Source organism: Thalassophryne amazonica, chromosome 19, assembly GCF_902500255.1.
Source record: "Thalassophryne amazonica chromosome 19, fThaAma1.1, whole genome shotgun sequence".
Classification (NCBI taxonomy): Eukaryota; Metazoa; Chordata; class Actinopteri; order Batrachoidiformes; family Batrachoididae; genus Thalassophryne; species Thalassophryne amazonica.
Window position 1 is genome coordinate 38,094,373 of NC_047121.1, and position 13,829 is coordinate 38,108,201.

At 39.6% G+C, this 13,829-nt stretch overlaps 1 protein-coding gene across 3 annotated transcripts in view; it reads left to right on the forward strand.

The window, feature by feature from the left end:
- sptb (spectrin, beta, erythrocytic) overlaps positions 1–13,829 on the forward strand; it is a 118,692-nt gene that overhangs the window by 30,711 nt on the left and 74,152 nt on the right. For all 3 annotated transcript variants that reach the window (XM_034194863.1, XM_034194864.1, XM_034194865.1), the window contains 2 exons: positions 12,177–12,328; positions 12,414–12,587. In XM_034194863.1, the coding sequence (XP_034050754.1) occupies positions 12,177–12,328; positions 12,414–12,587 (326 nt within the window). The remainder of the gene's footprint in view (positions 1–12,176; positions 12,329–12,413; positions 12,588–13,829) is intronic.

Here is a 13,829-nt window from a genome sequence, read left to right on the forward strand (position 1 = left end):
AAAGGTTTTATTTCAGTCACACTGTGTGAATAACAGAACTTAGGAGGAGGCCATGCTCTTCAAAAACTTTAAAAACATAAACCATTGTCAAAGGTTTTATTTCAGTCACACTGTGTGAATAACAGAACTTAGGAGGCTATGCTCTTCAAAAACTTTAAAAACATAAACCATTGTCAAAGGTTTTATTTCAGTCACACTGTGTGAATAACAGAACTTAGGAGGAGGCCATGCTCTTCAAAAACTTTAAAAACATAAACCATTGTCAAAGGTTTTATTTCAGTAACACTGTGTGAATAACAGAACATAGGAGGAGGCCATGCTCTTCAAAAACTTTAAAAACATAAACCATTGTCAAAGGTTTTATTTCAGTCACACTGTGTGAATAACAGAACTTAGGAGGCTATGCTCTTCAAAAACTTTAAAAACATAAACCATTGTCAAAGGTTTTATTTCAGTAACACTGTGTGAATAACAGAACTTAGGAGGAGGCCATGCTCTTCAAAAACTTTAAAAACATAAACCATTGTCAAAGGTTTTATTTCAGTAACACTGTGTGAATAACAGAACATAGGAGGAGGCCATGCTCTTCAAAAACTTTAAAAACATAAACCATTGTCAAAGGTTTTATTTCAGTCACACTGTGTGAATAACAGAACTTAGGAGGCTATGCTCTTCAAAAACTTTAAAAACATAAACCATTGTCAAAGGTTTTATTTCAGTAACACTGTGTGAATAACAGAACTTAGGAGGAGGCCATGCTCTTCAAAAACTTTAAAAACATAAACCATTGTCAAAGGTTTTATTTCAGTCACACTGTGTGAATAACAGAACTTAGGAGGCTATGCTCTTCAAAAACTTTAAAAACATAAACCATTGTCAAAGGTTTTATTTCAGTCACATTGTTTGAATAACAAAACTTAGGAGGCTATGCTCTTCAAAAACTTTAAAAACATAAACCATTGTCAAAGGTTTTATTTCAGTAACACTGTGTGAATAACAGAACTTAGGAGGAGGCCATGCTCTTCAAAAACTTTAAAAACATAAACCATTGTCAAAGGTTTTATTTCAGTAACACTGTGTGAATAACAGAACTTAGGAGGAGGCCATGCTCTTCAAAAACTTTAAAAACATAAACCATTGTCAAAGGTTTTATTTCAGTAACACTGTGTGAATAACAGAACTTAGGAGGCTATGCTCTTCAAAAACTTTAAAAACATAAACCATTGTCAAAGGTTTTATTTCAGTCACACTGTGTGAATAACAGAACTTAGGAGGAGGCCATGCTCTTCAAAAACTTTAAAAACATAAACCATTGTCAAAGGTTTTATTTCAGTCACACTGTGTGAATAACAGAACTTAGGAGGAGGCCATGCTCTTCAAAAACTTTAAAAACATAAACCATTGTCAAACGTTTTATTTCAGTCACACTGTGTGAATAACAGAACTTAGGAGGCCATGCTCTTCAAAAACTTTAAAAACATAAACCATTGTCAAAGGTTTTATCAAATTCTTTAGCCTAAGATCTTGTTTTTGGCTTGGCCATGACACTTGATTTACTACAACTTGTCATGCTGTGACTTGAAATTACATGTGTAATTGCATGATCACTGTAATAATATCAGTACTTATGTAGCTTTTGTGACTTCTCTAAAACAAGTACTACCAAGTCAGGAGCATTATATATCATTAACTTGAATGTTGTGTTCAATGCAGGATTCATCAAAACTAATCATGAAGTCAAAACAATTACATTCTAATATTTCGAAAGATGTTAAAATTACAGTATATATTGCAGTTTTTTTTTTGCATGGGGTGGTTTTTTTTTTGTCATGGTAGACACCCACTTCCTATATGAAAAATCTCCCAAATTACACAATGCACAATCTCTGAAGTGGATGTAAGCATATTTGGAAAAAATATATTTTCTACCATTACCACCTCCTGCTACCTTGGCGGAAGCACTCTGGTAACTCACAACACTAGCCATGTTAAGGTCACAGGCAAACGTTCAAACTGACATTAGAAGTCATTGTCTACTGTTCGTGTTGATACCCTTGAAATACAAAGAGTTATTTTGATCAATCAGTGTACGTTGTACAAATCAGCTCAATTAGAGGTCACTGTCGAAAATATATTTATGACCATATCTCAGGAACTAGATTAGATAATGAAACAAGATTTCCCTCTGCTCTCCAGTATAATGAGAGGCTGTCAAGTAAAGCTTAATAATTAGTTGGTGGCACAGATGCACTGCATTTGTCTTGATGCCTGATTCTGTTCACATACATCACATTAAACCATGTTAAACTGGATGCGCCATTGTTTTCAATGAGAGTTCGATGGAAAAAAAATCCACCACCTCTGGCTGTGAGTGTGGTAACCACAAACCGCGATGGCACTTGCCATCAAAAGTTAAAAAAATTTCAACTTTTGCCACAAAGACAAACTAGATATTGCTTTTTCTTGCCATGATGACCAGTATGATGGTTTCTCTACTGTCAACATGTGAATGCACAAACCACTAAAGCCTGGTTCACACAGCAAGATTTTAAAATTATCTGTAGGTTTCCAAAATTTGAGAGACAACAAACGTGGAGATAAAAAAATCATAGATCTAACAGGTTTGGTCGAACATTCTCAGGTGAGAAAGGAAATCTCACAAAATCTCTTGAGATTAAACGTGATTTCAGAATAAACAAATTAGATAGTTTGTGGACTGTTTACAACAGAGGAAAAAAAAAAGATACAAAAAGAAAAGGCGCTTTTTAAAGGAGTGGAGACAGCGCGATCACCGGACTTTCTGGTGCGGCATAACAGCGGTTTTGATTTTAGATTTCACTCGTTGCATCCATCATCTCGCTTTCTGATTGGCTGCACATCACATTCAGCAGGCTGCGTGCTCATTTGTGGTTGGGGTACACAACACACACTGTAATATCGGGCCAAGACAATCCAACATGTTGAATATCCCCGATTTGCGATCGAAGCTCCCCTGATGTTCATCTGCTCTTAACACAACACATGGCAGGAATATCTGATAAGATTATGTTTAACGTCATCACGATTGTCGGGGTGTCCTTCAGATTGTCGGAAGGGTAAGATCAGGTCCGATATCGGCCTAATTATCTTGCCGTGTGAACTGGGCTTTAGTGTCATCGTGATAATTGGGGCGTTCTTCAGATTCTCAGAAGGGGAAGATTTGGTCCGATATCAGCCTAATTATCTTGCCGTGTGAACCGGGCTTTAGCGTCATCACAATAATCAGGGAGTCCTTCAAATTGTCGGCAGGGGAAGATTGGGTCCGATGTCGGCCTAATTATCTTGCTGTGTGAACCGGGCTTTATCATCATCACAATAATCGGGGCATTCTTCAGATTGTTGGAAGGGGAAGATCAGGTCTGATATCGGCCTAATCATCTTGCCGTGTGAACCGGGCTTTAGCGTCATTACGATAATTGGGGTGTCCTTCAAATTGTTGGAAGGGGAAGATCGGGTCCGATATCGGCCTAATTATCTTGCCGTGTGAACTGGGCTTTAGTGTCATCGTGATAATTGGGGCGTTCTTCAGATTGTCAGAAGGGGAAGATTTGGTCCGATATCAGCCTAATTATCTTGCCGTGTGAACCGGGCTTTAGCGTCATCACAATAATCAGGGCGTCCTTCAAATTGTCGGCAGGGGAAGATCGGGTCCGATATCGGCCTAATTATCTCTCCGTGTGAACCAGGTATAAGCCACAGTCTTATCTGTTGTGAGCATTTCCCTACAAATATTCACGATAGGCATCATGGTGGCATAGTGGTTACCATTGTTACCTCACAGCAAGAAGGTAGTGGGATCGCGTCCCACCTGGTCCTTTCTGTGTGGAGTTTGCATGATCATGTGAGTTCCCTCCGGGTGCTCCGGTTTCCTCCCACTTCCAAACACATGCCGGTTAGGTGAATTGGAAAGTTTAAAGTGAATGTCTTTGTCTGTCTATATGTGACTGGTGGCCTCTCCAGGCCCCACCTCTCACCCGGTGACTGCTGAGATAGGCTCTCGCCCCCCTTGAATCCCTAATTGCACCAAGCGGGTATAGCAGATGGATAGATGTTCTTGATAAGTCAGTGACCTTACTTGTTTATTTATGTTGTATGAGGGCATATTTGGGGAGCAGTACGGTGGGTGTGGCTTATCCAACTCCATACTGGGAGAACATCCATGTGTTCGTTTGATGCATCTCCTTTAACATCTTTTTTGTTGTTGTTATTTTAATTGTTGTGGAATAAAATTTCTCCATCCTGTTTAAAATGCTGAAATAAACACTTTAAGTGTCCCAATGGTATTTTGGTAATTTATTCAAGCATGAAGTCCCCCACCACTCCCACACAGTACAAAGGTAGTGTGCAGGAGGGTGAAAGGCAACCCCTGCCGCCCCTGTTACCACATTTAAGCCCCGAGAGCATAATCTGGCCCAGGGGTGTGGTTACAAGCGCTGAACTCAGAGAGGCATCTCGACATTTAGAAAACATGAGCCCAGGGGGAGTAATTGGAAACAAAATCATAATGTTTCTGATAACTACTGTCTGGAACATAAATCTTGGTCAAGCATGCAAGGATGTTCCACGCAGACAAAGCACTGTTTAGCTGTTTTTATATGAGAGCATGAAAATGAAGCATTATGAATCATAGGCATTTGTAAGATATTATTACAATTATTACAATATTTTTCCTCTTAATAGTTGTCATGGGAAAAGAAGAAAACAAAACAGTTTTAGAACTGCGTTTTCTGTTTCTCTCCTTCTGACGAATGTGATGTGACGTCCTAAAACAACACCAGCATTCCTAATGGAGCTGTGACTTATTTGTATGACATAATTGCCATTACTTTTTCATGCTGCGGTTGCTCTTGTGCACATGGTGAAGCGATACTTGCTGTTTTTCAGCTGAGGGGAGCAGAATGAAGCATGATTTATTTAACGTGGTCTGCACCGCGTGTTTCACGTACAGTAGCCACAGACTTGTCCACTGTGACGACAGCACCCGTGCAGCTGCTCCCCTCACTGAGGTCATTTTTAGCCGTGGCTGAGATAGTGTGTAGTAGTCGTCTCGTATTATTTTCCTGTTAAAATCCCCGGAGAATAAAACGTTGCATCTCAGTCTCTCCATCTGCTAGGTGTCACCCTCTAAGGTATAACCTCGTTTTGCCTGCTCTGCTCTCTCGTTATCCCTTCCCTGTTCTTCTCTACCTTTAATCCTATATCTCCCATCCATCTCGACATACCACCCACACCTTTCCCTTTGCCTTTTATTTTTCTGTTCCTAATCTTCAGCTGGTCCTCACTTTTGTCCTCTGGGTGTGAATCATTTAGTACACATCATTAAGTATTCTCAGTCCATTGCGCCTTTTCCTACTTGTTTTCGGGATCCGAGTAAACGGGTCAAACTGCAGTGAGGAGACTGAGTGCAGCAGGCGCGGTGCCACACCGAACGCCGGAGTAGAGGATGTTTTATCATGAGCGGTTAAACCGGTAAACGCTGTGGGATCTTGTGCTTGATTGTATGTGTGTGTGCATGCACTTAGGTAACTGCAGTCAATAAGTCTCTTCCTAAAGACACATTTACATGCACACGTGAACTGCATTAAAAGTGGTGGTGTTGTGTGGATAGAGTTTTCTGTGGTATTACAAGTGCACTATCGGAGTGCATAACTCTGCCAAAAAAAACAAACAAACAAACAAACAGAAACACTAGAATTTTTCTTTGGGATGATTAACATTACTGCTACTTTGTAGCTCTGATTTGTCAGTCGATGTGTTTTTCACTGCAATAGATCCACACCGTTACCTGCATTTGCGTGAAACGTCTTGAATGTCGCTTGTCATAGGATGTGTGTAACTGACAACATTCTTCAAGAATAGAGCATTTTCTTCTCAAGTCTTTGGGTTGATTTTCACCAAACTCGTTCTGGGGATGATAATGAGCCTGGATTGCCCTTAAATGTTTTTGTTTTGGCAGAGGCCAAGGCTGTTGGGGTCAAAGGTCAACTTGGCACACACCGGTAGGTGGGTTCTGGAATTGCCCGTGTGGTCACATATTCCAAAGGTCAATCGTTGGAGTCAAGGTCAATCGTTGGGGTCAAGGCCATGTCTGCCTTCCTGTTTGTTGACTCCTCCCAGGTCCTTTTGCTGTTTCCATTAAACTTAGTATGTCAGTGAAGGCAGAACTGGAAAATGCCCTTAAAGAATTCATTTTTGCAGGAGTGCCCTGGCAAGGTAAGCTAGAGGTCGAACATATGGGTGAAGGTCAAGGTCACTGGGGTCAAATCTCAGATTGCCCAAACTCTTACTGTCTTCATGCCCACAGGTACTATTACCTACTTTTTTGTGTAAATGTATAGAAAATGCTCAATCTAACAATGTAAAAGATAATAATAATAACAACAATAATCCAAACCCTAATCAGCACCACAATACAATAGGTTCTTACTCCTGATCATGCTGAACATTCTGCCAAGTTTTATTGCAGTTTCTGAAAGCTTTTTGAGAAGTTAATCAAAATATAAGATGAAAACCTCACCCTTCATAAAATGCATAAAAAGCTAAAAAGAAAAAATAAATGACTGAGGTCTGCAACTAATTAATATTTTTGTAATTGGTTAATCTGTTGATTATTTTCTTGATTAATCATGATTCATTTTTAGGTCCATAAAATGTTACAAAATGGTAAAAAAAAAACAAAAAAACAAAAAACAGCTAATCACTGTTTTCCTGAACCCAAGATAACACTTTCAAATGTCTTGCTTTGTCCACAGCCCAAAAATACTCAGATTACTGCTATAGAAGAGGGAAAAACAAGTAAAATAAACCAGAAAATATTCACATTTAACAAGCTGAAATCACATCATTTTGATATGTAGAAAAAAAAAAATTACAGCATGCACAATGCACATCACAATCAATACCGCACTGTAAAAACAATTCCCTTGTTTTTATGGAAAAATCCTGGCAGCTGTGGTTACCAGGATAATTCAGTAAAAATTCTGTAAATGTGTAAATTATTTTACATAAAATATGTAAATTTTACTGAGTAAACCTGTTGTAATTTTATTGTCTATTTAGAAGATAAAATCTCTGCAAAACGGCCACCTCATGTTTTATTTTCCTCTAAATGTAGTTTAAACAGACACATCACCTCTTGTTTCAAACCCTTAATTATCAGTATTTTACTGTATTCATGAAAATTCTCATCTGTAAAATCTAACTGATTTGTACAGTTTTTGGTATTACTGTTTTTCTGTTTTTAAACTACAGTCATTTGTAAATTCTACAATGGTATAATTTTGACATATTTGTACTGTTAAATTCACAGTACAGTTTAGTTCCACATTTTACATATTATTGCTGTAAAGTAAACACCACTCCATTGTTTTTCATTTAACAATTTCTTTATGTTGTGGATTCACAGGATTTCACCATTAATTTCATAGACTTTTTTTACAGTGCAAAATTTGTGGTTTCTTCTTCCTGATAAATCAGATTTCATTGAGGTTGGTGAAAATTGACAGTTTTTTTAATTGATTGAAATGACTAATTATAATAAATATTTTATGAAATATTTTATGGATTTATGCATTGTTAAGAGATCATCTGAAAATATTTTTGAGTCGACATAAAAATACGAGGGCTGTCAATAAAGTATAGGTCCTTTTTATTTTTTTCAAAAACTGTATGGATTTCATTCATATGTTTTTACGTCAGACATGCTTGAACCCTCGTGCGCATGCGTGAGTTTTTCCACACCTGTCGGTGACGTCATTCGCCTGTGAGCACTCCTTGTGGGAGGAGTCGTCCAGCCCCTCGTCGGAATTCCTTTGTCTGAGAAGTTGCTGAGAGACTGGCGCTTTGTTTGATCAAAATTTTTTCTAAACCTGTGAGACACATCGAAGTGGACACGGTTCGAAAAATTAAGCTGGTTTTCGGTGAAAATTTTAACGGCTGATGAGAGATTTTGAGGTGATACTGTCGCTTTAAGGACTTCCCACGGTGCGAGACGTCGTGCAGCGGTCCCAGGCGCCGTCGTCAGCCTGTTTCAAGCTGAAAACCTCCACATTTCAGGCTCTATTGATCCAGGACGTCGTGAGAGAACAGAGAAGTTTCAGAAGAAGTCGGTTTCAGCATTTTATCCGGATATTCCACTGTTAAAGGAGATTTTTTTAATGAAAGACGTGTGGGCGGGTCCGCGCGTCGGGATGCAGCCGGCGCGGTGTGGCAGCACAGGAAAAACACCTCCGTGTTGATAACCATTTGTAAAATCCAGGCGGCTTTTGATGGCTTTCAGTGGAGTGAGTATATGAGAAATTGTTTAACAGCTGGACATGTTCCAACTTGTCCTTAAGGCTTCCAACAGAGGTGTTTTTCCTGTGGCGGAGCATTGCGGCGGCTGCGAGCCGACGCTGCAATCCGTCCGCACGTCTTTCATTAAAAAAATCTCCTTTAACAGTGGAATATCCGGATAAAATGCTGAAACCGACTTCTTCTGAAACTTCTCTGTTCTCTCACGACGTCCTGGATCAATAGAGCCTGAAATGTGGAGGTTTTCAGCTTGAAACAGGCTGACGACGGCGCCTGGGACCGCTGCACGATGTCTCGCTCTGTGGGAAGTCCTTAAAGCGACAGTATCACCTCAAAATCTCTCATCAGCCGTTAAAATTTTCACTGAAAACCAGCTTAATTTTTCGAACCGTGTCCACTTCGATGTGTCTCACAGGTTTAGAAAAAATTTTGATCAAACAAAGCGCCAGTCTCTCAGCAACTTCTCAGACAAAGGAATTCCGACGAGGGGCTGGACGACTCCTCCCACAAGGAGTGCTCACAGGCGAATGACGTCACCGACAGGCGTGGAAAAACTCATGCATGCGCACGAGGGTTCAAGCATGTCTGACGTAAAAACATATGAATGAAATCCATATAGTTTTTGAAAAAAATAAAAAGGACCTATACTTTATTGGCAGACCTCGTAAGTCATCACATCCTCCTTGATGAACATAATATAACTGCTAAACCAATATATTAACAGAAATTTTCCAAAACAGATGTAATTTTTTTTTTCCTGTCAGCTTTTGTTGATTGAACACCACATTAATGCAGTTTGAGAACAATAAGAGTAACTGAAGCAGCACTGGGCGTTCCTATAGAGCACCCACAATCAAACTCAGTGGCCCTGCTGCCGCACAGTACAACTGTATTTTATTCTTGCAGCTGAGTAGGAGGCACATCTGTCGAGCACTGGCGTCTGAAAGGTGGTGGATCACCACGTGGGCGGTGTTCAACCTCCCCAAACTACTTTGACTTTGTACATCTTTGCTGCCTCTTTCTTGAGTTTTCATCCCAAATTGCACTCGAGGAATTCAGCATAAATACATGTAAAATTAACTGTGAGGTACGCCTGTGCACATCATTATTATTCAGCACCACCTTTCTATACACCCTGTTTGTGATTAGCTGAAGGTCTCTCTCTTTTTGGAGAAGCAGTAGCATACACTAGATATGAGAACTAAGAACCTTGCACAAATTGCAGTGAGTCCAAGGGCTTGTTAATGAGTTGCTGATTAACAGCAGGGTTTAGAGTGCCAATATTTATCACCAATTCGCCCGTAATGTCACAGCACTTGGAATGAAGTAGAAGGAAATTAGGTTGGGGGGGATTTTTCATGTTTTATCAGGAGCCATTTTCCCATACTAGCGGTAAATCTGACACAAGACTGAAACATCTTGTTGGTGGGACAGTGGTTGAATTTTTTTTTTTTTTTTGGAAAACATGGCTTGCATTGCTATTGTCCAGTCTGCAGTGGTTTAACATTTGTAGCTCACTGACAGACTGGGTGGCAATATTACAAAAAAGAGCGGGTGACTTTAAAAGTTGGCCTGGTTGCCGAGATTAGATTTTGGATACTTTAGGAGACATGCACTTCTACCATCACTCTTCACTAGTCAGTGATATGTGGCCAGTTACAGTACTGGTGAGTATTCAGACTAATGTGATATCTTTAACTTTTTCGAACATTTCTCCTTGAAAGTGAAGAGGTGGGTTTCCTATAGCATGGTCTCTTCCAGAGGACAGGAAGGAGAGGAACAGTAGTAGCCAGTAAACCAGTATTGATCAGTACGTCTGGTATTTATATTTGTGTATTTATATTTATATTTGCAAGCTCTTTTTACTTTCAGTTTTTATACACTGTGTGCTTCTTACCCTGTGTACTGCTATACAATGCTGCTCAATTTCCCTGAGGGAGTCTTCTCAAGGGATTAATAGAGTTTGATCTAATCTAATCTAATCAAATCTAATCTTACACATTTGAATGGAAATTCCTTAGTTTTCTTGTCATTAAACAGGATGAGCTAAACAGAAGTCCAGCTGGTTATCTTCTGAAGATTTGTCATCCACAGAGTTTGCAGCCTTCCCACAGTGCTGTTTAGTTAGGACAGAGCAGTGAAGAGTGCTGTTGTTGCTATTAGAGATGTTATCTACCATCTCACTAATGAACATAAGAAACACGATTGGTCACGAGACACTGCCTTGCGGAATACCTGCATTAGTACTTACAGATAAAGACCTCTGATCATTGCTGATCACACACTGGAATTCAACATGTTAAAAGCTTGTGATTAATGCAAGGAGGTTTCCATGGAGCCCACATGCTATACGCTTGTGAAGAAGGCCTCAGTACCTGGTCTTATCAAAAGCACGGCTGAAAGCCAGAACAACGCCGACTTCCCCTGACCTGTCGATAATATTGGCCCAGCATCTGGTGACATTCAAAAAAGATCCATAGATGATCTGTTAGACCGTAAGCTACATTAGTTTGATGACAGAAGTCTGCATGTTGAGTCTACAACAATTCTGAATTTATTTCAGCAATCAAGCAAAGTAAAATTGACTAAATGATGCACACTGCCTGCATTTTCACCACTGATGAGATGAATGATCTATATTTTTCATAGTAGCTCATTTTAAAGGTGCTAAAAATAAAATTTTAAACATGAAAATAACACCTACATATTTTCTATGTATTGGTGGAAGGTAGCAACACTCCCCAAGTATGTGTTGTAATTTGAGCTTTTCTGTTTCTTGTTTATGCAGCTGGACTGACAGGATGTGTACATTAAGTACACATCTGTCTTGTACATGCACTTTTAGCACCTCTGAGGTCCACCCTGTGAAGCCATTGCCACTTTTATAAAGAGGCAGTAGTTGTGAATGCCCGCATAATTCCCATATGGAAAAGATATACATAAATTTTTATAAAGTTTGTATCTGTTCTATCTGGAACTTGTAAGTAATGCAGGTGACAGTCAAACCAGATATAAGATCCTTAGTAAATTTGTACAATAATGTAACTTATAGAACTGGGAACTTAAAAGAACAACATATAACAGTAATTCCACATACAATGTAATATCAAACTGAGACTTATAAGCACAACACATGTAAGTTTTTTCTGTTTCTTTTCCATATGGGTTGTGCATTCAATATAGCAGACAGTAATGATTTCCCCCAAAAACATTCAGAGACTAAAAAAGTCTCTGACCAAGAATGTTGTCAGAATAGAGTTGATAAAGTTCTAGGTTTCCCCAGATGGAGTCATTTGAGCTGCTTATGGGTTCTAAGTGGTGTTTTATTTCTCCTCAATGCGGAGAGTAGAGCGGGGAGGTGTGGCCAACGCAGGAAATCTGTGTTTTATTCCTTAGATGCTGGTGCTAGTGCCAGATGTAGTGGCACTAAATTGTTTATATTGCCTTTAATGCATTCTGCAGGGGAATGGTACCGACAAAAAGATGGTACCAGGTGCAAAAGGGTGCTTTTAACAGTAGAAACATCCAGCTTCAGCATCAGCTGCAGAGTGTCTCAATGTGCATCGTAGGTGATGTTCTGAAGAAGCCACCTGAACAAAATGATCAAGGGCCAGGGGGGAAAAAAGAAGCTGTGCAACATTAAAAATAGACTTTCTCTGACATCTTCCAACACCGTGGGAATTTGTACACAAAAATTACAATAAAACTTTTTTAGTTGCATGCTAAAGCTGACGGTCATAGTCGGACTACAGTTTTCAGCAGTAAAAAAGCTCTGCCGAAGTTGTACTGCATTACCACTTGAGCTCACACCAATTGGTATTTGTATTGATTTGTATTCCAATCAGATGAACGTGAGGCGGTTCAAAAGAAGACTTTCACCAAATGGGTCAACTCAATTCTGTCCCGGGTCGGCTGTCGTATCTCTGACCTCTACTTGGACCTACGAGATGGTCGAATGCTGATTAAACTGCTGGAAGTGTTGTCTGGTGAACGACTGGTATGAGACCTTTGTGTCATATTTTTATCTGATTCCTTCATTATTATTCCCACTGTTCTCATTCGTTTTCTCTCTCTCCCTCCAGCCAAAACCCACTAAAGGCCGAATGCGTATCCACTGCTTGGAGAACGTGGACAAGGCCCTGCAGTTCTTGAAGGAGCAGAGGGTTCATCTGGAGAACATGGGCTCACACGACATCGTCGATGGCAACCATCGACTTATCCTTGGCCTCATCTGGACCATCATCCTGCGCTTCCAGGTAAAATAGGGATCCTGGCCGACGCTGACTAAAAGTGTTTTTGTATTGTTTTCCTTTGTATCGCTTTTATCGCGATGCTTCTTACATCAAGGGTGATTTTGTATCCACATGAACAATAAACCCACTGGTACATCTGTAAAACAAGCAGAAACCTCCAAGTGCTGAAAAATTAAGTCAATGCAGAAGAGCCAAAACTTGCAGTTTCTTGACGGTTTTGGTCTCTCTGGCTAGTTCCCCCTATTCATGACTACTACGCAGGCCAGGCGTAGGAGGTGAATTTTTATGTAACTCATCATTTTAAGCTATTTAAAGCCATAAAATTATAAATAATGAGTGATTGCTAAATTGCCGAGTCAAGGCAGCCTCCGGCTAACCACAAGGAGTGGCTGCTAGCTGCTAATTACTTGACTGTGTTTATCCTTCCTTAGCATTTTATTACAAACATCGGTTACAAATGAAATGAAATGAAGCAGCTAAGAAGTAGTGCCTTCACGATTTCCATTGAGTGAAATTTTATTAATATTTCATCTCTACGTTAGCATCATTAGCTCTAATTAGCATGTGTCAGTAGCTTGGTGACATTAGCTCCATTTTTAATCGTGCCAAGGTTTTTAATAGCTTCACACACACACACACACACACACACACACACACACACACACACACACACACACACACACACACACACACACACACACACACACACACACACACACACACACACACACACACACACATATATATATATGAACTCACACACATCTGTGCTGTATAATCAAAGCTGGGTGTGTAAATATGTAAATATGGCCACAGTAGAAAACCAGACTTGATATTCAGTCTCATGTGGCCTGGATATGAAACCGTTTCAGCTCTCTGGATGATTTCCCTTTTCTTTTCTGCAGAATATGAAGCTGTCAGACATGATTATCGGCTGTTAGAAGCACATCCAGAACATCAGAACACATCTCTTTGATTAGTTTATCTGCTTGAAGCCTGGATATATTTATTTTTAATTTGACAGCAGCACTATTATTTTTAGACATGTTAGTTCAAACAACGTGACCTCCTACATTATTCTGACTTTCAAAAATAGTGAAAAAAAGACAAGGAAGGAGTCAACTTGCTCCCATCCATGTCTGTGCAATCTGAATGAGCTGAGAAAATCTTGGTTAAATTTAGCGTTCTCTCAGGGCCTGATTCACTGCTCTAAATACTGTTGCTCTGTGTGGATAAATAAGAACT